Source organism: Macaca thibetana, chromosome 3 (assembly GCF_024542745.1).
Source record: "Macaca thibetana thibetana isolate TM-01 chromosome 3, ASM2454274v1, whole genome shotgun sequence".
In the NCBI taxonomy this organism is placed as follows: Eukaryota; Metazoa; Chordata; class Mammalia; order Primates; family Cercopithecidae; genus Macaca; species Macaca thibetana.
The window spans coordinates 87,157,351-87,182,105 of NC_065580.1; the positions used below are offsets into that span (position 1 = coordinate 87,157,351).

General features: G+C 37.3%; 1 protein-coding gene across 2 annotated transcripts in view; it reads left to right on the top strand.

Moving 5' to 3' along the window:
- LRRC72 (leucine rich repeat containing 72) overlaps nucleotides 1–24,755 on the top strand; it is a 51,646-nt gene that overhangs the window by 22,972 nt on the left and 3,919 nt on the right. Inside the window, exons 4-7 of one of the 2 annotated variants that reach the window (XM_050785387.1) lie at nucleotides 9,897–9,978; nucleotides 11,416–11,526; nucleotides 18,878–18,967; nucleotides 19,956–20,108. In XM_050785387.1, the coding sequence (XP_050641344.1) occupies nucleotides 9,897–9,978; nucleotides 11,416–11,526; nucleotides 18,878–18,967; nucleotides 19,956–20,108 (436 nt within the window). The remainder of the gene's footprint in view (nucleotides 1–9,896; nucleotides 9,979–11,415; nucleotides 11,527–18,877; nucleotides 18,968–19,955; nucleotides 20,109–24,755) is intronic. The other variant, XM_050785388.1, reaches the window with a different exon arrangement.

The following is a 24,755-nucleotide window of genomic DNA, read 5'->3' on the forward strand; positions in this document are numbered from 1 at the left end:
GAAACTGGATCCTTTCCTTACTCCTTATATGAAAATTAATTCAAGATGGATTAGAGACTTAAATGTTAGACCTAATACCATAAAAATCCTAGAGGAAAACCTAGGTAGTACCATTCAGGACATAGGCATGGGCAAAGACTTCATGTCTAAAACACCAAAAGCAACGGCAGCAAAAGCCAAAATTGGCAAATGGGATCTCATTAAACTAAAGAGCTTCTGCACAGCAAAAGAAACTACCATCAGAGTGAACAGGCAACCTACAGAATGGGAGAAAATGTTTGCAATCTACTCATCTGACAAAGGGCTAATATCCAGAACCTACAAAGAACTCAAACAAATTTACAAGAAAAAAACAAACAACCCCATCAAAAAGTGGGCAAAGGATATGAACAGACATTTCTCAAAAGAAGACATTCATACAGCCAACAGACACATGAAAAAATGCTCATCATCACTGGCCATCAGAGAAATGCAAATCAAAACCACAATGAGATACCATCTCACACCAGTTAGAATGGCAATCATTAAAAAGTCAGGAAACAACAGGTGCTGGAGAGGTTGTGGAGAAATAGGAACACTTTTACACTGTTGGTGGGATTGTAAACTAGTTCAACCATTATGGAAAACAGTATGGCGATTCCTCAAGGATCTAGAACTAGATGTACCATATGACCCAGCCATCCCATTACTGGGTATATACCCAAAGGATTATAAATTATGCTGCTATAAAGACACATGCACACGTATGTTTATTGCAGCACTATTCACAATAGCAAAGACTTGGAATCAACCCAAATGTCCATCAGTGACAGACTGGATTAAGAAAATGTGGCACATATACACCATGGAATACTATGCAGCCATCAAAAAGGATGAGTTTGTGTCCTTTGTAGGGACATGGATGCAGCTGGAAACCATCATTCTTAGCAAACTATCACAAGAACAGAAAACCAAACACCGCATGTTCTCACTCATAGGTGGGAACTGAACAATGAGATCACTTGGACTCTGGAAGGGGAACATCACACACCGGGGCCTATCATGGGGAGGGGGGAGGGGGGGGAGGGGGGAGGGATTGCATTGGGAGTTATACCTGATGTAAATGACGAGTTGATGGGTGCTGACGAGTTGATGGGTGCAGCACACCAACATGGCACAAGTATACATATGTAACAAACCTGCACATTATGCACATGTACCCTAGAACTTAAAGTATAATAATAATAAATAAATTAAAAAAAAAAAAACCACATTCAAAAAAAAAAGTCTAATATTTTCTCATAAATACAATATTTTCATTTTGTCAGTGAATCCAAATGGCATGTAATTAGTCACCACTTATAAATTTGAGGAGGGCAAGTTGATAATATTTTGTTTAGTATTTTACTTTTTGTTCATTTGAAAATGTCAGTTTCTGTTTGTTGGACATCATGGCTAAGAATATTTCTTTGCATGAGTACTAGTTAAGGTAACAGAAGTTCACGTGACAGAAGCATGCTTTGGCCAATTTAAGCAGAAAAATAATTTATCGACAAGATATTGGATAGCTATTATGGAGCTTGAGAATCAAGTTCAGAAAGTTCTCAAAATCAAAGGGAGCCATGGTCAAAACCATGTCACAGAACTACTTTCCACAAACACTGTTTGTGGAAAAACAATCAACAATAGAAGCAGTGGCTTGTACTGTTGGTGTCACCAGCACCAGCCACTGGACACATCCACTGTCACCACTGCCACCATTTCCACTGCTATGGAAAGCAATATTTTTTCTCTCCATCTCTACCACCACCAGAATTAACTTTCAACTGTCTCCGCTTCTTTGTATGACTAGTTCTTGATTAGAAGTTCAGAGTGGGTGCATCAAGGTCACGAATCCATGCCCTATCTGCCAGAAGTCTGGAAAAGCAAATATCTTGTATAATGGGGTGTAGTTTCTGATTGCCACCAAGACTTATTAGACAAGAAATCCTTGAATTGTGGGGAGGAGTTTTAGATGCTACACAGCCAAAAAGGTACAAGTGTATCCCATCTTTTATTAATGTTTAGAAAGATAAAAGTAAAAGGAATAGTACTAATATCTGCATTAATGATTCCTGTTAGAGTACCAAGAAATGATAGTTCTGAAATTAACAGATGTTTTCAGGTGAGGTGGCTCATGCCTGTAATCCCAGTACTTTGGGAGGCCATGATTAGAGGGTTGCTTGAGTCCAGGAGTCTAAGACCAGTCTGAGAAACATAGTCAGACCACATCTCCATGAAAATTTTTAAAATTAGCCATGCATGGTGGTGTGTGCCTGTAGTCCCAGCTACTTGGGAGGCTGAGGTGGGAGGATGCTTGAGTCCAGGAGGGTGAGGCTGCAGTGGCTGTGATTGCACCACTTCACTCCAACCTGGGCAACACAGTGAGACCCTATCTCAAAAAATAAAATAAAAAATGATGTAGAACTGAGAACTGGAGTATAGCAATGGTCCTATCACTAACCAGCTAATAATATATAGCAAATCACATAATATCTCTAAAACGATGTTCTTCTTAGACAATATGGGGTATTTATTCTTTCAGACTGCTTCCAGGGTTGGCATGAAAAATAAATGAGATGACAAGTGTAAAGTACTAATCAAAGAAACTTGCACACAGTAGTCACAGAATAAACAGTAAGACCCAACCTCCTTACTCCTTTTCTTCATGTTGTTCTTAACATAGCTATATAAACATATAATATTAGTTGAAAGAATTGGCTAATTCTCTAAGTTAGCAAGGGTTGCGCACATCTGCCCTCACTTGTCATTTCCCAGTTGCAACAACTTCCAATTCTTTTAAGTGATCTTTTGTTACTTATCAGCTTTTCTCTAAGTCACTTGCTGGTATTGCTGCTACTTCTTGATTTTTCTTTTCTAGAAAATAGCTATTGAATTTTCACTAAGGAAATGAGCATTTAATTCTTTCTCTTTCCTGCCCTCACTTCTACCACACACATGCATACTTTCCATTCCCCATTCTCCTGATGTGGTTGTATTGTAATTTTGGTTAAATCAATATTCACTGGTATATTGTTATGACAAAATATGCTATTCAGAGCTAAGCCATGTATTCAGCTTTATGTTTTCCTTGATTATACTTCCTTCAATTCCCTGGAGTTTATATTTGTTTGACTTTTTTGTTAGCTTTTTGTTATGAACTGAATTGTGTCTCCCTCAAATTCATATGTTCAAGCCCTAATTCCCAGTCCCTCAGAATGTGGCTGTATGTGGGAACAGGGCATTTAAAGAGGTGATTAAGCTAAAATGGGTCATTAGGGTGGGACCTAATCCAATATGACTAAAATCTTTATAACAAAAGGAGACTAGGACAAAGAAAGCCAGAGACTAGACATATGCACATAGACAGAGATCACATGAAGACACCAGAACCAAATGGCCACCTACAAGCCAATAATAATACACTTTTTGACACCATTCTTTATATTGATGACACTATTTGGGTTTAATGGACGTCTCTGTGATGTTATGAAATATATATTTAGTCCCAGTCCTGATTTCCTGGCATACAACTCCCCAAATCCTTGGAATCTTCAGAGTGATAAGCATCTTTTCGTGTGACTGATGGTTGGCAGCTCCCAGGCAGCTTCAGGATGGGGGCTGGTCATCGAAAACACTAAGGCAAAATTAGAAGGTTGGGACTTCTGCTCCCCAGGAGCCCTACTTCCAGGAGGGGAGAGAGCCTGAAGGTTAAACTGATCACCAATGGCCAATGATTTAATCAATTATGCCTATGTAACAAAGCTTTCATACAAATCCTAAAAGACTGGGTTCAGAGAGTTTCCGGATAGCTGAACACATGGAAGGTGCTGGAGGGTAGTACCCCTGGGGAGGGCATGGAAGCTCTGCATCCCTTTCCCCATACCTTGCCCTATGTAGCTCTTCATCTGTATCCTTTGTAATATCTTTTATTTAAAAAAAAAAAAAAAAAAGTAAATGAAAGTGTTTCACTGAGGTCTGTGAGCCACTCTAGCAAATTTCAAGTCCAGGGAGGGGGTAATGGGGACCCCAATTTACAGCCAGTTGGTCAGAAGCACAGGTAAAACAACCTGGGGCTTGCAATTGGCATCAGAAGTGGGGTGGAGGGGGGCAGTCTTGCGGGATTGAGCTCTGAACCTGTAAGATCTGATGCGATCTCCAGGTAGATGGTGCAGAAATTCAACTGGAGGACACACACTTGGCGTCTGCTGCATAATTAGTTGCTTGCATGGCATGGTATGTGGGGGTAAAGCCCCACACATTTGGTCAAAAAAGTCTTCTGTGTTGTGTGTGAGAGCAGAGGAGAAAACCTGTTTTTACAACTCAGTCCCCAAAACTGATTCATAAGCTAATAATAATGAGTTGTTATGAAGCATAATTTGAGGAACATTCAAAAGTTTTCTCAGATCGCACATACGTATTCAAGGATGTTAAAGTCAACAATTAGAGCATCATTGATTATAATCTTCTAATTTAAAAGAAATACCCTGAGATGGCTAATGTATTAATCTGTGGGGAGAATATAATAGTTTACCTCTGGAACACGCAGAAATGGGACTCCAGAGCATGTGAAAAGAAAGGAAGTGTGCAGAAAAAGAGGACATTGGGATGGTCAGGGTTAAGAAGATGCCAGGAGGAGAAAAAGGAATGCTGAAAAAAAGAGTGGAAGAAGCCAAGAACAAGTGCAGTTACTTATGCATGATGTTGCTTAGTGCCGGGGTTGGATCTTCTTTTTAGTTTGGATTGATTGGTGACCATATACATCTATCTAGGTTCTGCTGAAAAGTCCTATAAAAAACGTAAGAACACCACATAAGAGGTGGGGAAAAGACAGGACAGTGCCTGGAACTCAAAACTAGCTTAAGAGATGGCAGCCCTGTTAGAGCAACTGTTGAGAAGAACCCAGAAAACTTGAGAGGTCAAGTTAGATCAGGTGGGTAGAACAAGGCAGGCCAAGGCTCAAACCAAGTCTGAGAATGAGCTGAGCTGGACAGTTCAACTTCCCGTCCTGAACATTAGTAAGGTGCAGTGGTTTCCAGCAGGGACTGTGGAGCCTGGGTTAAAGCCTACCCAGTTCCACCATGTACTAGCTGTATAATCTTGGGTAAATTACTTAACCTTTCTGGGCCTCAGTTTCATCATCTTAAAATAAGATAATAATATACTCCTTCCTCATGAGTTTGTAGTAAAGATTAGTAAGGCAACATTCTGTTTATTTTTACAATTTGAAAGTTTTCAGAGATTATTACATTTCTTCTTTCCATTTCTGGTCAAAATGTTTGGATGCATTTTAGACACCTTTTGGGATTATTGTTGAAATACTAGGAATAAATTGATGCATCGAATATTTTCCAGTGCTCAATCTAATAAACTTATACACTTCAACATATTTTCAAATTAGTAACTTCTGGATGGTTTAGATAGAAGTCTCCCCAAATTAAAGAACTCCGTTATGATGTAATACATGCCAATGTTTGGTTTGGGAGTCAGATAGACTTGGGTTTGAATGTTCACTCTGCTACTACTTATGATCTCCGGACCTTGAGAAAGTTGTTTAACTTCTCTGAGCCTTGGTTTTCTCCTAGGTAAACTGGGGATATGGGGGTCAAATAAATAACATTGGGCTTTTGTTAGGATTATATTGTATAATGTCTGTGAAAACATCTAGCTTAATGCCCAGCTCATAATAAGCACTTAATACATATATTTTCTTCTCTTGCATCTAAATCAGCAGTTGTCAACTGGGGGTGTTTTTGCCTCCCAGGGGACATTTCACAATGTCTAGAGACATTTCTGACTGGGATGTGTCTGCTACTAGCATCTACTGAGTAAAAAGCCAGGGATGCTAATGTACAACCTCAGGGCAGCACCTTTCCCATCAACTCCAACGAAGAATTATCTGGTCCAATATATGTGATTGCTGTAGAGATTAAGAAACCCTGAATTCTTTCTTAATTTTAAATTCATGGTGGTATACATTTGTGCCTAGTAGTACCCTAGTGATTAACTGTATGTATTTTACATTAAATATAAAAGCTCCCAGTTCTATAAAATTAATACTAATGGTTAAATAATAGTCATCTATTGGGCACTTGCTATGCTCCAAGCCTAAGCTAAGACATATGATTTGTGAAATGCCACACTAAATATAAATCCTACAGCAATCCTGAGAATCAGTAATACAGATTTCTCTAAACGGATAATAATAATAACATGTTATGGCCAGGAGCGGTGGCTCACACCTGTAATCCCAGCATTTCAGCAGGCCTAAGCAGGCAGATTATCTGAGGTCAGGAGTTCGAGACCAACCTGGTCAACATGGGGAAACCCCCATCTCTACTAAAAATAAAAAAGTAGCAGGGTGCGGTGGCGCACGCCTGTAATCCCAGCTACTCGGGAGGCTGAGGCCGGAGAATCGCTTGAACCCGGGAGGTGGAGGTTGCAGTAAGTAAAGATTGCACCATTGCACTCCAGCCTGGGTGACAGAGTGAGACTCCATCTCAAAATAAATGAATAAATAAATAAATAACATTTTATTTTAATAATAACTGAGTATCAGGACAATAGCCTGTCTTATAATGTTCCTGACCTTAACAACTTGCTATCTTGCAATGTATATTGAATTCTACCTTGAAATACTCCCTCAATTTCCTCCATTTCTTTCTTCTCTCGCCACCATTACTCCATTTGGGCCACTACAAATTTTCTGAATTAGGGAAACGCCCTCCTTATTCATCTCCTGCCATTGTACTTGCTATCTCCTGTAAATCGGCCATTTTCTTTCTAAAATCTAATTGGGCAATAACATTCTTCTAAACAAGATCTTTTAATAGCTCCCCAAGGTCCTCATGATTTGGCTTTGACTCCACTCTATCTCCCTTCACTCCCCCTCACCTTCACAAACAACGCACTCCTATAATCCCAATAATCATGGTCCAAGGATGTTAATGCTCGTGGGAAAACTATGATTCTATAACCAAGGTCAAACTGTGGGGTTTATGAGTGTTCTTCCTGTGTTAATGAGCAATGCAAGAGAAATTAAAGTCTCAGCTAATTAGTAATGTTCTATTAATGTGTGGTTGGCAGGTAACTGGAAGAAGAGAGAGGAAAAAGTCATGATTTCTGCTGGCGTTCTTTTCCTACATTGATGTCAAGTGTGGCTACTATTAAAGCAGGGAGTAGTGAGAGGAAGAACAGAACGCAGCGAATTGCTGCCAGGAGGCCAGTGGGAAAAGTTAGAAAGCAATAAGGAGCCAACAGGGACACTCACCTTCTGGCTTTGAACGGTTTCTCCTACCCTGGGGAAACACGGCTTCTCTCATGACATAACAAAACCTTTGGTGAAATTACTAGTGGTCCTCCAGAAGGAGTGCTGGCATAATTTGGTGGAGATGAGTCTGCGAACAATCAGATGAACAGCACATGAAATCCCTTTTATAGCTTCGTAATTTGTGAATGTTGCCAATATAAAAACAAAGTAAAGAAAATTCCTCAAAGAAGTTAGTTTTCAAACCTTAAATACAAATCTAAAAAGGCTTTTCTGAGATTTGAGAGAGGCATGAATAAAACGTCCAATAGGCCGGGTGTGGTGGCTCAAGCCTGTAATCCCGCACTTTGGGAGGCCGAGACGGGCAGATCGCGAGGTCAGGAGATCGAGGCCATCCTGCCTAACGCGGTGAAACCCCGTTTCTACTAAAAAATACAAAAAAACTAGCTGGGCGAGGTGGCGGGCGCCTGTAGTCCCAGCTACTCGGGAGGCTGAGGCAGGAGAATGGCGTAGACCCGGGGGGTGGAGCTTGCAGTGAGCTGAGATCCGGTCACTGCACTCCAGCCTGGGGGACAGAGCGAAACTCCGTCTCAAAAAAAAAAAAAAAAAAGTCCAATAAATCCTAACTAAGTCAGATGGGTTGGGATCCTTTTTCTGAATCTGTTCATCAATGAACAAAATATTTTTATTTAACTAATAATAATAGTTCCTGGACGGACGTGGTGGCTCATGCTTGTAATCCCAGCACTTTGGAAGGCCAAGGTGGGTGGATCAGCTGAGGTCAGGAGTTCAAGACCAGCCTGGCCAACATAGTGAAACGCCATCTCTACTAAAAATAAAATATTAGCCAGGTGTGGCGGCATGTGCCTGTAGTCCCAGCTACTTGGGAGGCTGAGGTAGGAGAATCACTTGAACCTAGATCCTAGGAGACGGAGCTTGCAGTGAGCTGAGATTGTGCCACTGCACTCCAGCCTGGGTGACAGAGTGAGACTCCGTCTCAAAAAAAAAAAAAAAAAAAAAAAAAAAAAATAAAAATATTAAATATTTCCTATGATAAGCTTTAGAAAACATACAAGAAAAAATTTACCATCAGGAACATATATTTTTGTATACATAAAGTACTAAATAATTGATCAATAACTCTTTCACGAGGATCTTTTCCCTGCTAGATCCTGTGTTAAATGGTAAAGTTATCATTCTTACATTTAACTTACCTGCAGTTCTTAGAACATAACTGCTCCTCTTCTATGGCTCTACCATGTCTCATCTTCACAATGCAAGTACGTCTTTTAAATTTGATGGATGTTATGGAGTCAATATTTTAAAAAAAAAATAGCAGTTCTCCTTACGGGGTACCAGAATGATTTCTGACATACAGTTTAGCATTGAATACCCCGTATTATGTATACAGTACCTAATGGTTCATTTGAGGAATTTTGAGAGAGTACTTTTTACTATTTCCATTCATATGAAAATTTTGATTCTAACCTTAAAAGTAAAATGTGACTTCTTCAGTATATTGTTAGGAGACTAGGGAGGTAGAAAGGATAAGGTGCTGAGGTTCCTTTCCTTGAGGAACGCACAAAACTCTAGCGTTCAAGTGATTAACTGTACAAGTCAAAATAAGCATTTGGGACGGTCAAGAAAATGGAGGTTCGTGAGCACAGGAGTTGTCAGGAAAGGCTTTGTGAAAAAGGATGAACTCTGAATGATGAACAGGATTGTACTGTGCCTTGCCCTCTAATTACAGATGGTGGCTGGTTGAGCTGTTAGTTCTGGGCCTGATCTGGCAGAGCTGCCTCCTGCGTGTATTCAGATTGCAGAACCCATAGCTAAACTGAGATCTGTTTACTAGAGGGGCAGAGAACCAGAGAAGAGGAGATGGTTGTAGACAAGGCCGTAAAGAAAGAGTCCAGGATTAGACCATCACTCAGGAAATCTGACTCGAAGTGCTGAAGCAAGTAGAAGTTTAGAGAAAATAAAGTGGGTCAAAATAGGGCACAAAGACAGCAGTAAGGTACAAGGAGGTCAAACCTTGGTTTCAACTGATTTCTGCAAGTGAAAACTTACTGCGGCCGTCCACTCACGCACGGTTTAGTATGCCTTGCTGGCCTAGGGCTAATCCTTAAAAATAATTTCAAGTGTACCAAGAAGGAAAGACATACAGACAAAGGGAAATCATGACTCCTACAGATGCAGAAATGGCCTCAGCATAAGGAGAGAGCCCTTGGCACATGATAATATTAGGTGGCGGATATGTGATGTCGGATCCAATGAGACTATACGGAGCAGAAGTAGAAGAAATATTGTTAGCGCAAAAGAGCTAGGCCAGGTTGCAGAGGTTTTGAAAGCCAGGCAAGCGAGTTTGGCTAAGATGTGGTAAGAGAGGTTTAAGTTAGCTAAAAATATTCTTTTTATCACATTCTCCTCAAAGACAATCCAAATGTAACTTACAGCCAGACCAAAAGGTCACAAATAATAATAGCAAAAGTCAAACTTTTATTATCTTATTACAATTAAATATATTATTTTTGTATATCATGTTATCTATATTTATGTTATATATGCAGTTATTATAAAAAGTATATTGTTCTCTAACTCTCATTTTTAGCTCCATGGAATAACATTTCTAACTAGAAACTATTGTCTGACAGAACTGTATCTAAACAATAATGCAATATTTGAGATAGAAGGTATGTCTTAAATTTTCTGTTGATTTAATAGATTTTCAATTAAGTACTTTCAACTATGGTAATTGCTAATGACATGCAAAAATCTGTTTTAACACTTCTGTTGAAAATATATTAAGGAATCTATTTTTAAATGTTTTAATGTACATTTTATATTAAGAAATGTGCTATTAGATTACTTTTCTAATTTAGTATTGCCATGTGTCTTATTCAAAATTTAAAATAATTTTTAACAAGTATTTTAGACATAAACTAGACATGTGGAAGCAAATTTTAACAATAGTTGGGAGCATTGATAAATACAAAAACTTAATAGTCTTAAGAAATTTTATTGGCAGTATGTTCTACCAGCCAAATTCCTGCTTTCACTCTGAGTTAATTTTATATGCAAAACACTCTCAAAACTGATAATTTCAAGCCATTCGTAAAAGCACGTGGCATACCATGATCATGAAATACAGAGGTACAGTACAAAACACTTTTCTTTAATATCATATATCATAGAATAAAAATGTCATACATTTTAAGGCCCATCATGATTTCATACACCACTAAGAAAGAACATCTTGCCAATGAAGCTATGACATGGCTATCAAAAGACACATCCCACTTTCATTTATGTTAAAAATGTAGGAAAATAAACAATTTAGAATCTATGAAAATAATATGAATATTTGGTTTCCAGTTATGTACAGAAAATACTTAGCTATGCAATTTGGAGGAGATGAGTAATTTTTCCCTTGACTAGCATTATAAATCTAAGTAACATTGACAAGCAAAAAAAAAAAAATCCAAAACCAAAACCAAACAAAAAGAAGAAAGAAACTAAGCCCTCCAAAATCAATCAAACAAACAAAATCATTGCTACATTTTAAAAAGTAAGACAATCTGGTCACGGGGGCTCATGCCTGTAATCCCAGCACTCCGGGAGGCCTACGCGGGTGGATAACCTGAGGTCAGGAGTTTGAGACCAGCCTGGCCAACATGGTGAAACCCCGTCTCTACTAAAAATACAAAAATGAGCTGGGTGTGGTGGTGGACACCTGTAATCTCAGCTACTTGGGAGGTTGAGGCAGGAGAATCCCTTGAACCCAGGAGGCAGAGGTTGCAGTGACCTGAGATTGTGCCATTTCTCTCCAGCCTGGGCAATAAGAGTGAAACTCCATCTCAAAAAAAAAAGTAAAACAATAACAGTGGAAAGAAATTTACTCTGTATTCCCACATCACAATTAATTGTATGAATTATATCTTATTGTATTCTTAATAATAATTTATAATATATTATTAATAGTTATTCCTTCTTTATCCAGCTATCATATGTTTTCCTTTTTAGTTAGCATGTTAATTAGCATTAAAAATGTTTAGTTTTATTTGCAATAAAAAAATTGAAAAAAATGTTTAAAATCTTGTAAAAATATTCTTTTTTTTTTTTTTTTTTAGGCCTGCATTGTTTGCCTTCATTGAATATACTCCTGCTACACCACAATGAGTTAACCAATATTGATGCAACAGTGAAGGAATTACAGGGAATGCTAAATCTGAAGATCCTAAGTAACAATTTGCAATTTTATATGGCCATAAATTAAAATAGTATTAACATAAGACATTTTTACATTTATCAAGTTTAAAATTAGAGGAGCAATGTTTATAATTAAGATATTTAGGCCAGGCACTGTGACTCACGCCTGTAATCTCAGTGCTTCGGCAGGCTGAGGCGGGCGGATCACTTGAGCCCAGAAGTTCCACACCAGCCTGAGCAACATGGTGAAACCCTGCCTCTACCAAAAATACGAAATTAGCCAGGTGCGGTGGCACATGCCTGTAACCCCAGCTACTCAAGAGGCTGAGGCGGGAGGACAGCTTGAACCTGGGAGGTAGAGGTTGCAGTGAGCCAAGATTGCACCACTGGACTCTAGCCTGGGCAACAGAGAAAGACCCTGTCTCAAAAAAAAAAAAAAAAAAAAAAAAAATTAGATATTCCTGAAAATAAGACTGGATCTTATTGTCTTTTAAGACATGCTTTCGAAAAAACAACAGAAAAATTTTTGTGTGTGAAATGCTATCTATCACATGTCTAATGAAAATGACAAAAGTAGCAAAAGGATTTACATGTTTAAATTTATTTTGGGTTTTATCTCAAAAGTAAGTTTTAACACACATTATATGATTCCATTTATATAAGCGTCCAAGTAGGCACATCTATAGGACAGCAACACTGAGAGGTAACTGTTTTTAAATAGATGAGCATTGCCAACGGCCAAGGAATTGGGGGTTGTGACAGCCAGAGAGTAAAGGGTGTGGGGTTATTTTTGGGGTGATAAAATGTACTAAAATTGACTGTGGTGATCAGTTGCATAACTTTGTGAATATACCACAAACACATGAATCATATGTTTAAACTGGTGAATAGTGTGGTACATGAAGTATATTAATAAAGCTGATACAAAAAAAAAAAAAAAAAAAACAACAGAAGGCTTTTTAAACTTTCAACTGGATAACCAGCAAACTTTATTCATATATATTGAATCACACCCAGCAAGGAACTAACCTATTGAAAAGAAGTGTGAGATGAGTCAAAAAAATAAATAATACACCACTCCTACTCTCAATAAGCTTATGGTCTTGAAGGGTAGATAAACATGTATACAACCACAATACAAGATAAAGGATTCTGGGTGTATTAAGATAAAAGACCTGCAGATCAAAGAGGAGGTTTTCAGACTTTAGAGTTTAGAGACCTCTTTATAATAATGTAATGCAACAGATATATTTTTAAATTCCTTTTCTATTCATTTCTCAGAATTGCCTGAGACAGTATTTTGAATAGTTGTAAACTAGTATTGATGGTGAAGGTTCTAATCAGATAATCAGATCAATGTAGAGAGAGTTACTAAAGTTTCCATATGTTTTCAGTGTTGTCAGTTATATGTACTATACTGAGAGAAAATGATTCATTTGTTACAGTTAGATTATTTAAACCCAAGTATTAAAATCACAAAATTACACCAAGTTCATGGCAATTTTATGCTTATTTTGGAGACATGAGAAGGCTGCCTGCTGTCAGGAGGTTTTTTACAGCTTTTGGATCTTCTGTGAAAGAATTGTCCTGCATATTTGAGTTACCTGGCCCGTATCTGCTGAAAAAATGCTGCTATAATTAAAAGACTAGTTATGCTAGACCTAGGACACTTACCTTTGTTTTTCTATAAAATGGGCTGACAGCTACTTCTCAGGGTTGCTTTAAACATTAGGATAACTCTGTAAACACTTTTTAAGAAAACATTTCTCACCATTAATGTTATTTTGAAGCAACAAAAAAAATTGAAATTCTAAAATAAGAAAAAAATTGTTTTATTGTGGATTATGTAAATCAGATAACGAAATAAGTTGTATCCAGTCTCGAAATTCTGCTAATAGACTCAAGAAAACAACTGCTATTTTAAATAATAATCATACAGTAACATGTTTGAATGTCTTTCTTGTTGAAAAAAATGTTTTATTATAGTCTCATTTAAATCTTTACAGCACCCTATGATGTAACTAGAATTATTCCCTTTAATCACGGAAATGCAAAGCTCACAGATTTAACCAAACTCTTAAGGAATGTTGAAACACAAATTCATGCCTTGTTTTACTTATCATTTATTTATTTATTCATTCATTCAATAAATATTTATAATGTATTCATTCATTCATTTAATAAATGTTTATCACACATTCACTACATGATACTATTCTAGATAATAGGACTCAAATTTGAACAAGAAAGACCCAGTCTATACCTATATAGGGCTTACAAATTTGTAACACTCAGACTAAATATATCTTAGAGTTGAAGGGGTTTGATGCAAAATGATTTGCTACTTTAAAAACTCTATAATTTGAGGAAACTTGTTACAAAACAACATTTGGAGAGTAGTAAACAAGCTTACTCCCATAGTAATAAACAGAGTTATGTCCATAGTAATAAACAAGGTTATGCCTTGAACAAAGGTGCCCAGCCCAGGACCAAATAGATCCTGAAATCTAGCCCATACCCTACTTGTCAAGGGTGTACGTGAGCATAGAATTGTGACAGGCATAAGCGGTGGGAGTTTTCTAGTTTTTAAATACCAGTCTGGTAGTATAATGTCCATATCATTACCAGTCACAATAGTTTACGACCACTATTTAAAATCATAGTGATGCAATTCAAGTTATGTAACTGTAATTTTCCAGTTGAGAATCTTGTTGTGGGATCATTTGTTTGAAATGGAGAAAATGTTATGTCCAATTACAAAAAACAAAAAGCGTTTTCTAAAAATTCACATTTTGAACTCATGTCCCATTTTGGTTAAAGATGTTGCATGGAAAATAGATTGTATTTATTAGATAACTAATGTTATTTGTGCAGTCATGTCTTCAGATTAAGTTTCTATGAGCCTCATTTGCAATCACAGATTAGCTTTAGCTCATTAACTAAAATGAGAAATCTATGTGTTTTCAAATGTGGTCATTTTTGTCTTTTTAAGTTGTAAATCCATGTGCAATTATAAAGTGTTGTTATTATTTCACTTAAATGACAAGTTCTTCAGAGGGTGAGAAAACAGCCTGAAGGGCAAAACACTAATCCATTCTCAGCATTGCACTTTCCATTGGCATTTATGAGGAGAATTGCCAAGGATTGCCTAGGAGACGCATGGCTGAGAGCTTCAGGGAGGCCTAAACCAGCTGCAGAGTGTGAGGTCCTGGGAACTGGAATTCCTGTCTTCCGGGCAGAGTCAGGGGACTCCACCTCTTCTCTCCAGGCAGTCTACCTTTCCACACCCTCTCTTTCCAACTCAGTTTTCCTCTTCCTTTCCCTTCCCTCCTCCAAATTCTTTCTAAATCAGAATCCACATGTGTCAAAGACCCACTTTGTGGCTGATGGCTTTCATTAACTCCTGCCTCCTTTCCAGTACTGAGGGGAAAAAAACCACCACCACCAAAAGCCACAGCATCAAAATGCTTAAGCCAGTCTCCTGTTCTAAACCTTCAGTTTTCTCATTTCTTTCTAATTTTCTGTTTTATTAAGCTCCACTGTTGGAAAGTTATGTTTAAGACTCCTGCATGCCATAATTGTTAAGACCTGCTTCCTACTGGAGCTTCCAGGAATCAGCATTGGGAACAGGGAGCTCCTCCTTTCGAGAGAGGGTCTCCATGTTTCCACAGGTATTGCTTTTAAACATTGTCTGCCTTTGTCTTTAGCAGTGGCCCCAATCCACTGCCGATTGCAAAAAGACAGCGGTGCAGAGGGATGCTGGGAGATGGGGTGGGACTAGGATCTCCAGGGTCCCTTCCTTTGAGCCTCTTTTCCTATAATACCCTTCCAGGTGGGACCACCCCTCCCAAAAGACAAAACGATTCAGCAAAGAAAAAGAACCAAGAGTGCTTTTCACTGTTTGTCCTGAAAAAGATAATGTTCTGATCCCTCCTCTCTCGATCCTCTGCTTTATCCTAGTTTGCCTTTTACAATCAGGGGTGATTTCCATATTAGCACATGGTGTGTGGTGGCCACCAGATTTTTAGTTAAAACAAGATGATGATTAACAATGGAGATGCTGACCTTACTAAGTAAGCTTGACCCAGAGCCTCACAATCCTGGTATCTGATTATTGACAGCTGAACTTCCTTCCACAGGCTGCTCTCTATAATAGGCTTTTAACTTCTCCATGTCATTTTCTTTTTCTCATATATTAAAATTGGGATGTTGGTCTCTTATTAATTACATCAACTTTCTTCGAAGGCAGCCTTAAAAACATTGGGGTTCATTTAAATAACGATTTTAAATACTGCTTTAAAAGTTTACAAAAAACTAACTGGAGCCAATTATTTAGATATCTTTTTTTCGCCTTCTGTCTTGATAATAAGTGGCTTCATACACGTGACTCATGTAAGTCAAGCTTGTGTGGTAAGGTAGTAGAGACATTTTGATATATCATTGGGTAAATGTAAATTGCTTAGACTCAGAATCCCAAATTAAGATAAGCAAGACAGTGCTGGCGCCACTGAGGTGTACACTGTAAGTAGCCTAGAGGGAAGGTGGATTAAATAGTATTAACCTATTGAAAGTGAAAGTGTAGCAATTTCTCTTCATAGTTTCTAAAAGAATGTGCCTGTACATCATAGAAGGCTTTCAGAACATTCAGACACAGGAAACCGATTTCACATCTTAGACATTTAATTTATGTTGATTTTAGTAGCATCAATCCAAAACTCATAAATCCAAAATGTTAAATGTTTCATAGTATAGAAGGAAAAAAGAGAGTTACAAATAAGATTGCTTCCTTCTAAAATTTAAGAGCTAGGAAACAGTGAATAATAATGATGAAATGCCTTTTATTTAATTCAATTTTTTTTAAGTTAATTTAAGCAGAGGCTGGGCTAACAGTTCAGATTTCTGATTTTGTGTCATTCAGTTTTGACTTTATGATGAGATGAATGGTCAACCACAAGTCCATAGAGTTTTTAGTATCAATATGTTGTTAATAAGTAATGTAACAGTAGTAAATCCAAGTTTTGTGTTTTATTTAGCTGAAGCTAGTTTTTGAATTTCCACATAGAAGTTACTTAACCAAGGCTTAGCAGAAAAAGCCAAGAAATGAAATGAAATGGATAGTAATGTCCTCAGAGGGAAAAGAGAAGACGAAGGGTGCACCTAGAGAAAACGTCATTGAAAGATGTTGGTACATTTTCCATTAACGTCATATGTAAAGGCAGACTCTACTTCCAGATGCTATAATGTGTAACAGGGTTATGAGGTGTCAGATGTGATTCCCCAAGACAGTAACCACAAAGCAGACTTCTGTGCTAAAGCGTCTGTGACTTTTTCTTCCTTCTGAGTTCTCATGAAAAACAATTATGCTTTGCTTTTATATCCTTGAAGAGGGTCCTTTTCTTTACTTTCTCTGGCTCGAACTACAATTCATGATCCCGATGGCTCTTTTAAAATCTGTCCTTATTAGTGGTTTAATATACATCTGTTCTATTCCCTGTCCTTCAGTTATAATTATTTGTTACCACTTTAAAATGCTTCTCTTTTAAGAATAAAATTCAGATCATTTTCTGTCACTTAAGAAATCTTGAAAAAAAAATTGTTTTGTCTTCTCATTTTCTCCATTACATACGTATTTCCTTTCTTTTAAATTTATCTGTGGCTCCTGGCTCTACATTTTCCTGTATGCCTTTCCTCATTCCTGTAACTTTTGTTTATTATGCACCAGGTGTCTTCCATTGCCTGCTTTATGTCCCTCTAAAGCTCGTGTTTTCCACAGGGAATAGCTATATATAATGCTTTTATTAGCCAGAAAAAGTTGTGTTTATACAACAAATATCAGAATGTTTTATTACTACAGAGAAAACTTCCAGATGATTGACCTTTTTAAAGTTTTTATCTAGTTTGTTATCTTTTAAGCATACACCCACCCCAATCTTCTTTATGTTACAAACTGCTCTTTATAAATATTAATCAGTTTTTTTCAGAGGTTCTAATGCTTCCTATTTTCAGGCCTTTATCAAACCTCTTTGTATTTATGAATAGTCTACAACAGTATTCTTAAATTTCACATGTACATTAAGTGAGCTTCATTTTGAGTGAAGCAGTTGTGCAGTAGCTGGAGCTCTTTCTCTTACTGCCATCTAGTGGTTCTCCTCATTAGTTGTATTTTCAGAAGTATTTCCTAGAAATTGCACGTAGGTAGGCAGAATCCGAATAACTAAAGATGCCCAGCCAGGCACGGTGGCTCATGCCTGTATTCCCAGCATTTTGGGAGGCCAAGGCAGGCGGATCACGAGGTCAGGAGTTTGAGACCAGCCTTGCCAACATGGAAAAACCCCGTCTCTACTAAAAATACAAAAATTAGCTAGGTGTGGTGGCAGGTGCCTGTAATACCAGCTACTCAGGAGGCTGAGGCAGGAGAATCGCTTGAACTCGGGAGGCAGAGGTTGCAGTGAGCCAAGATCATGCCATTGCACTCCAGCCTGGCAACAAGAGCAAGACTCTGTCAAAAAAAAAAAAATGCCCAACTGAAAATCTTTAAAGTTTTATTTCACATTGTGCTGAAAAAAAAAAGTTTATTATCATCTAGGATGAATAGGGAAAATATCATTTTTAAAAAAATAAAGCCCTCACAACTTCTAGTTGAAGATGTTTAAGAACACCTATGTGCTGATTCCCAAGGGATATGATGTGAGAAGTGCCAGGGCTGCTTCTGCATCCACGTGCCTCATTCTTCCAACCACTCCATTAGGAAGTGCGGTTTATCGCACATCCTAGCACCTGCACACCAGGATCTCAGAAATGCACGTGCCTGGCCAGAGACAGACAAAATGCAAGATACACATCTGCTCAGCTTTGGTCCTGCTGAGATCTGAAACTACTATCGACACATTCTGAACTATGAGCAATGGTGTGGAGGAAATAAATTCTATTAGAGCAGGATGTTGTGTCTCTGCCTATCTTCACGCATGCACCCTTGTGAACTTGGAGACCAAAAGAAGACTACCAAGTGATATTTTAATAAAAAGTAACCTCAAAACTCCAATAGAGCTGATATCTAGTTCTTCATTTACTAATTTATTTATGGACATGTTAAAAATTTCCTTCATTTGTGGCAGATTTGGGTCAATGATATGATCATAGCCCTTAGCACAGTTCCTAGTAGATAGTAAGCACTTGGTTAATATTTGTTGAATGAATGAATTGAACAGATAGAAAAATTAACTGCTGCTCTAAGTAAAGGTTTCATGGGTCTATTGCTGGATATGAAGAAGAGCTCTATAAGTTCTTATGTTTTATAGAATCTCTTAATTTTTCGTATTTTATAAGTGAGACGTGAAACGGATTTTGAAATCTGACATTTTGTTTTGGATTCTTCATTTGCAGGTCTATACCAAAATCCTTTGTGCCAATATAACCTGTATCGTTTATATATCATCTACCACCTTCCAGGAGTGGAGCTGCTTGACCGAAATCGTAAGGACCCTTCCTTCTTGCAAAGAAATATTTGAGAAGTAGTCTTATAGCTCAGTGGTTATAAATGAAGACTACCTTTGAAAATACGTTTTTGTAAAAAATATCCCTTTGAATAATTGTCTTTGTAAATGAAAGTTTTTCAATTACTTATTTTTGAAAGATTTGCTCTCTAAAATGTGCCCTGATTTAGAAATTCACGTCTCTTTACTACTTGATTAGAAAGGCCCTCTAACTGAGCATGAGGAAAGTGGTCCTTCTGGTTCTGGTTTTGACATTAACATGTTGGATGCCAAATTGTTTACCTCCCGGCACCTTAGTTTCTTATCTCAAAAGTGAGGGAATTGGAATAAATCTCATAAGGCCTATTTAAGTTCTAAAAGTCATGCTTTTTAAAATTCTGTAAATATGTATATATTGAAACATACAATGAATGATGACTTCTTTATGAATGCACCTTCAAGATAGCATGTCAGATTTCTATATGCCACATGCACACACACACAATCAACCTCAGCATATTACGCTTAACATTTTTTGAGGCCTATTTTGCTTCCAAATGCTATATTATCTATCTACTTACCTTTCTGTCTCTACAGGTTTGAACATTCTTAATAATTTATTACTGAGTAACCACTTTCTATAGGATACATCAGAAACTTACGGTTATACCTCTCCTTTCTAATAGCCTTGAGGAAATGAAAGGATGTTTCATGCTAAAATTTTAATCATCCTTGGTGATGTGTTAAAGGGTGTTCGGGATGCATTAGACTGAAGGATTAAGCTCTGTCTTGTGATATGTGGGGTGTATATTGAGTGCTTGTAAGATTATGGAAATAACTGTGATAGCTCCTTTACAAAACAATTTTGACAGGATGTTCACATATAGCATAGTTTAGATAAATACATTCTTGAAAGTATTCAGTTCTATTTTGAATCACTCTGCCTATTTATAATGCTATGCAATAACATTACTTTTTGCATTTATCAGAAGTTACAGAAAAAGAAAGAAGATCAATGATTACAATTTTTAACCATAAAAAGGCTCATATCATTCAATCAATAGCATTCAGAGGAAAAGTAGATGCTTCCTGGGGTCCTAAATCACCATTTAAGCAAAAACCAGCCCAGAGAGTACCTTCAGGTATTTTGCAAAAAAAAAAAAAAATTAATGAAATTAAAACTTCTCAAACTTTTGGGTAATTTGATTGTAATAATAGCAACTACAATTTACAATAAACTTAAGTATCTAAATAATGGAATAATTTCTAATATATTTGCTAACTTTATAATACTTTTAGTCCAGTTAAAGTAGGTATGCAATTTTCATCCTCATTCATGCATGTGAAATCAAATGGGGTGCTGTGATAATAATGAGATAATACATTGAAGCCTCTATCCCAGTATCTAACACAGTATAAAGGGCTCAATAAATGAGCTATCGTTATTTTTATTACCACTGACATGGATGATTTTACCAATTAAGGCTATATAATTTTTGATAATATAGAAAAAATACGAAGAAGAAATAAAGATCATCTGCAATTCTGCCATCCAGAAATAAGCACTGGTAATATTTTGATTATATTCACAGGGTCATTATATGCAAGTATAACTTGAATATTTTCAGGATGTTTCCTTAGTAGGAATTTAATTTCATATTTGTAACAGAAATGGAAAAAAATAGGGGTTTAGTTTTTTCAGACAGCAAAGAATACAAAAGTACAGTATCTAGGGTTAAAGTTCTATGATGTCATCAGTGTTTGAGGATATATCTGTCTTTTGTTCTGCTACTCTTAGTGTGCTTTATGATTACAAGGTGGTTGGTATACCACCAAGCCTTACATCTCCATTCCAGGAAGGAAGAGAGGGTGGATGAGAAAAGGTGCAAAGGTAAAATCCTTGTCTTTATGACACTTTGCCAATGAGACAACATGCATGTTTTAAAAAACCAAATCAAGTATTTAGAAATAAAGGGGAAATTGAATTGAAAAATAGTTTGGAAGAAATTACCCAGAATGCTACATGGAGAAAGAAAGCGATAGAAGATATGAATTAGATATTGAGAAAAGGAGAGACATTAGAAAGAGAAGGTCCAATATAAGCTTAGTAATAGTTCCTGAAAAACAAATTATAGATAGAAATTAGCAGAAGGTAATGTTTAAAGTGATAATGGCTGGAAAATTTCCCAAACTGTTAAATAAATTCTTAGACCGCCCAGACAATTACCAGAATTAGCAAAGAATTCATAGATGCACCAGACAAAATGAATCCAAACACAAAAAAGACACATAACAACAACAACAACAACAACAACAAAAGTCTTCACCAAGGGCAAAACCATCTTAAAGCAGTTGGAGAGAAAACCCAGATGACCTACAAAAGAATAACATAGAGATTCACCACAAACTCCCCAGCTACAATCGTGGAAGTCAGAAAACAGTGATCAGAAGTTTTTAAATCAAAACCATAATAAGATACCATCTCACGCCAGTTAGAATGTAGATCATTAAAAAGTCAGGAAACAACAGATACTGGAGAGGATGTGGAGAAATAGGAACGCTTTTACACTGTTGGTGGGAGTGTAAATTAGTTCAACCATTGTGGAAGACAATGTGGCATTCCTCAAGGATCTAGAACCAGAAATACCATTTGACCCAGCAATCCCATTACTGGGTATATACCCAAAGGATTAAATCATGCTACTATAAAGACACCTGCACACGTATATTTATTGCAGCACTATTTACAATAGCAGAGACTTGGAACCAACCCAAATACCCATCAATGATAAACTGGATAAAGAAAATGTGGCACATATACACCATGGAATACTATGCAGCCATAAAAAGGGATGAGTTCATATCCTTTGCAGGGACATGGATGAAGCTGGAAACCATCATTCTGAGCAAACTAACCAAAGAACAGAAAACCAAACACCGCATGTTCTCACTCATAAGTGGGAGTTGAACAATGAGAACACATGGACACAGGGAGAGGAACATCACACACTGGGGCCTGCTGGGGGCTGGGGGTCCAGGGGAGGGATAGCATTAGGAGAAATACCTAATTTAACGGACAGGTTGATGGGTGTAGCAAACCACCATGGCACATGTATACCTATGTAACAAACCTGCATGTTCTGCACATGTTTCCCAAAACTGAAAGTATACTAAAATGTGTGTATATATTTACAGTTGTCTAACTCACCAGGCATGGTGGCTCACACTTGTAATCCCAGTACTTTGGGAGGCTGAGGCAAGTGGATTATTTGAGGTCAGGAGTTTGAGACCAACCTGGCCAACATGGTTAAACCCCATCTCTACTAAAAATACAAACTTAGCCAGACATGGTGGCAGGCTCCTGTAATCCCAGCTACTTGGAAGGCTGAAGCAGGAGAATCGCTTGGACCTGGGAGTTGGAGGTTGCAGTGAGCTAAGATTGCATCACTGCACTTTAGCCTGGGTGGCAGAGCAAGACTCTGTCTCAGAAAAAGAAAGAAAAGGAGGGAGGGAGGGAGGGAGGGAGGGAGGAAGGAAGGAAGGAAGGAAGGAAGGAAGGAAGGAAGGAAGGAAGGAAGGAAGGAAGGAAGGAAGGAAGGAAGGAAAAAAAGAGAAATATGTACAGTCTATTCTCTCCGAAGCCTGCTACCTGGAAGCTTCATCTGGATGTTAAAGCCTTGGTCTTCACAACCCCTTTTCGTAACCCATTCATTTCTATTGATAATAACTCTTTCAACCAATTGCCAGTCGGAAAATGTTTAACTCTACCTTCTGACCTGGAATAGCAGCACTCACCCTGCTTTGAGTTGTCTTGTCCATCCAGATTGAACCAATCTAAATCTTACATGTATTTGACTGATGTCTGTTATCGGAGTAGACCATGCTGTGGAAGGAAAGTAGTCTTTAGATAGAAAATCTCCCCTCTTAAAAACAGTTAATGCACACAATAACAAACAATGCAAGGTCAGCCCCCACAATCTATTTTTCAGTGCTATAATTATTATCGGTGTGATCGCCACCTTTAGGGCTCTACATTTCTTTTGTTTAACCAGACTGCTGAAAGAACTAGAATCGTTTTTTAAATTCTCTTGGCTTCTTTTCATATTGAACCTCCAAAAACAAAATCAGGAGCAGAAAAGATAAGGAGAGTATTTTATTGCATTTGAAACTTTTTCTTCTTAATTAACAGATATGTTGACTAAAGCCTCTAATAATTGACAGGACAATTATTATAAATCTACTCATTTTCTGCAAAAGGTCACTATATCATAACAACTAAAAAGTATTTTTAGCCCAGAGTATGGCTTATTTTAGCATACCTTAATTAAGCAAACATTTATAGTAAAACACACTATGTAAATTTTTAAAATTTATCATATCATTTTGTAGCTTCTATATTTGTTTTGTTATAAATCTTACCTTATTGTGACTTTCTAAAAACTTATTAGAGTAATTCTAAGAGAAATATGAATTATTTTATTGAAAAGAAATTACACTTAAAAATGTTTATGAAGCAATCATAAAGCCACATTTTGATTTTATTATCCTTAATCTAAAGTTGAGAAAGAAACCAATTATATTTCTAATATCTTGAGAAGCAAGATCAATTTTAAGTTTTCTTCAAATCCCATCTATCAGTCCTTATCAAATAAGTATGGTTAAAAGGGTTGTACAAATTTTCATTACTGTCTCTGGGTTTTATTGCAAGATAGCCGGTATTCTCAGAACCAAAACACTTTGGGCTTCTACCTGGCATTAAGGAAACTCATTTGCAGATTTTTCACCAATATATCTAGATGTGGAAAGACATTAAGGGGAATTTAAAATAAAACACCAACAAGCTTTCAAAATGTCCATTAGTGGTCCAAAAGTGAGGCTGCCAGATTTCCACCATGTTTGCTGAAGACAGAGCTCCAGGTGCTGAGCCCAAGCTGGGGTATAGTGTCACAGAGCCTGGGCCTGGCAGCTGAGGCATGTACTACTCAGGAAAAGGGAAGGGTAAGTCCAAAAAGGAAGACCAGGCAGACTATTTAACAAACAGCAATTCACCAAAAAGTGCATCAGTACAGACAAGGCAGGACAGAATCCAGAGAAAACAGATAATTCAAAGTTATGAGCTGGGAGATCAATGGCTCAGGAAATCAAGTCTTGAAGACGTTTCTGACTTTGGGTAGCTATGACATACCAGGCACACCCAGAAGAGTAAATGCCAACCCCTACCTATGCATGAAGGTTCAGGTAGGTATTAGAGGTCAATGTGAGATCTAGAGATTGTTTGGCATAGGGCTGAGCAATTGAGGGAGCTGTGTAGACTCAGAAAAATTTGTGAAAGCAAAAATCAGCAGTCAACAGAGCTTCCATGTTGCATAACTTCAATGGACACTCTTAGCACAGCAAACATTTACTGAGGCCCCCTCTAGAATTGTGCCAGAAAGTAGCCCTGGGCCAAAGAGATAAACTAGAACTACTTTCTAAGGGAGACACCATATACAAAAATAGATTCCAGAGGGATTGAATATCTAAATGTAAAGGAAATAAAAAAGTACTGGAAGAAAATACTTTCATAATCCCAAAGTGAAGGCCAATCAAAACCTCACACAAAACTCAGAGGCCATCAAAGAGAAATGTTGACAGATTTAACTACATAAAAATGAAAAACAATTATATGTATCCCATAAATATGTACAACTAGCATGTATCCACAATAATTAAAAATAAAAAGCATCATATAGGAAGAAAATTAAAATGCAAGATTGGAGGAAGTCTTTATAACATATATAATAGGCAAA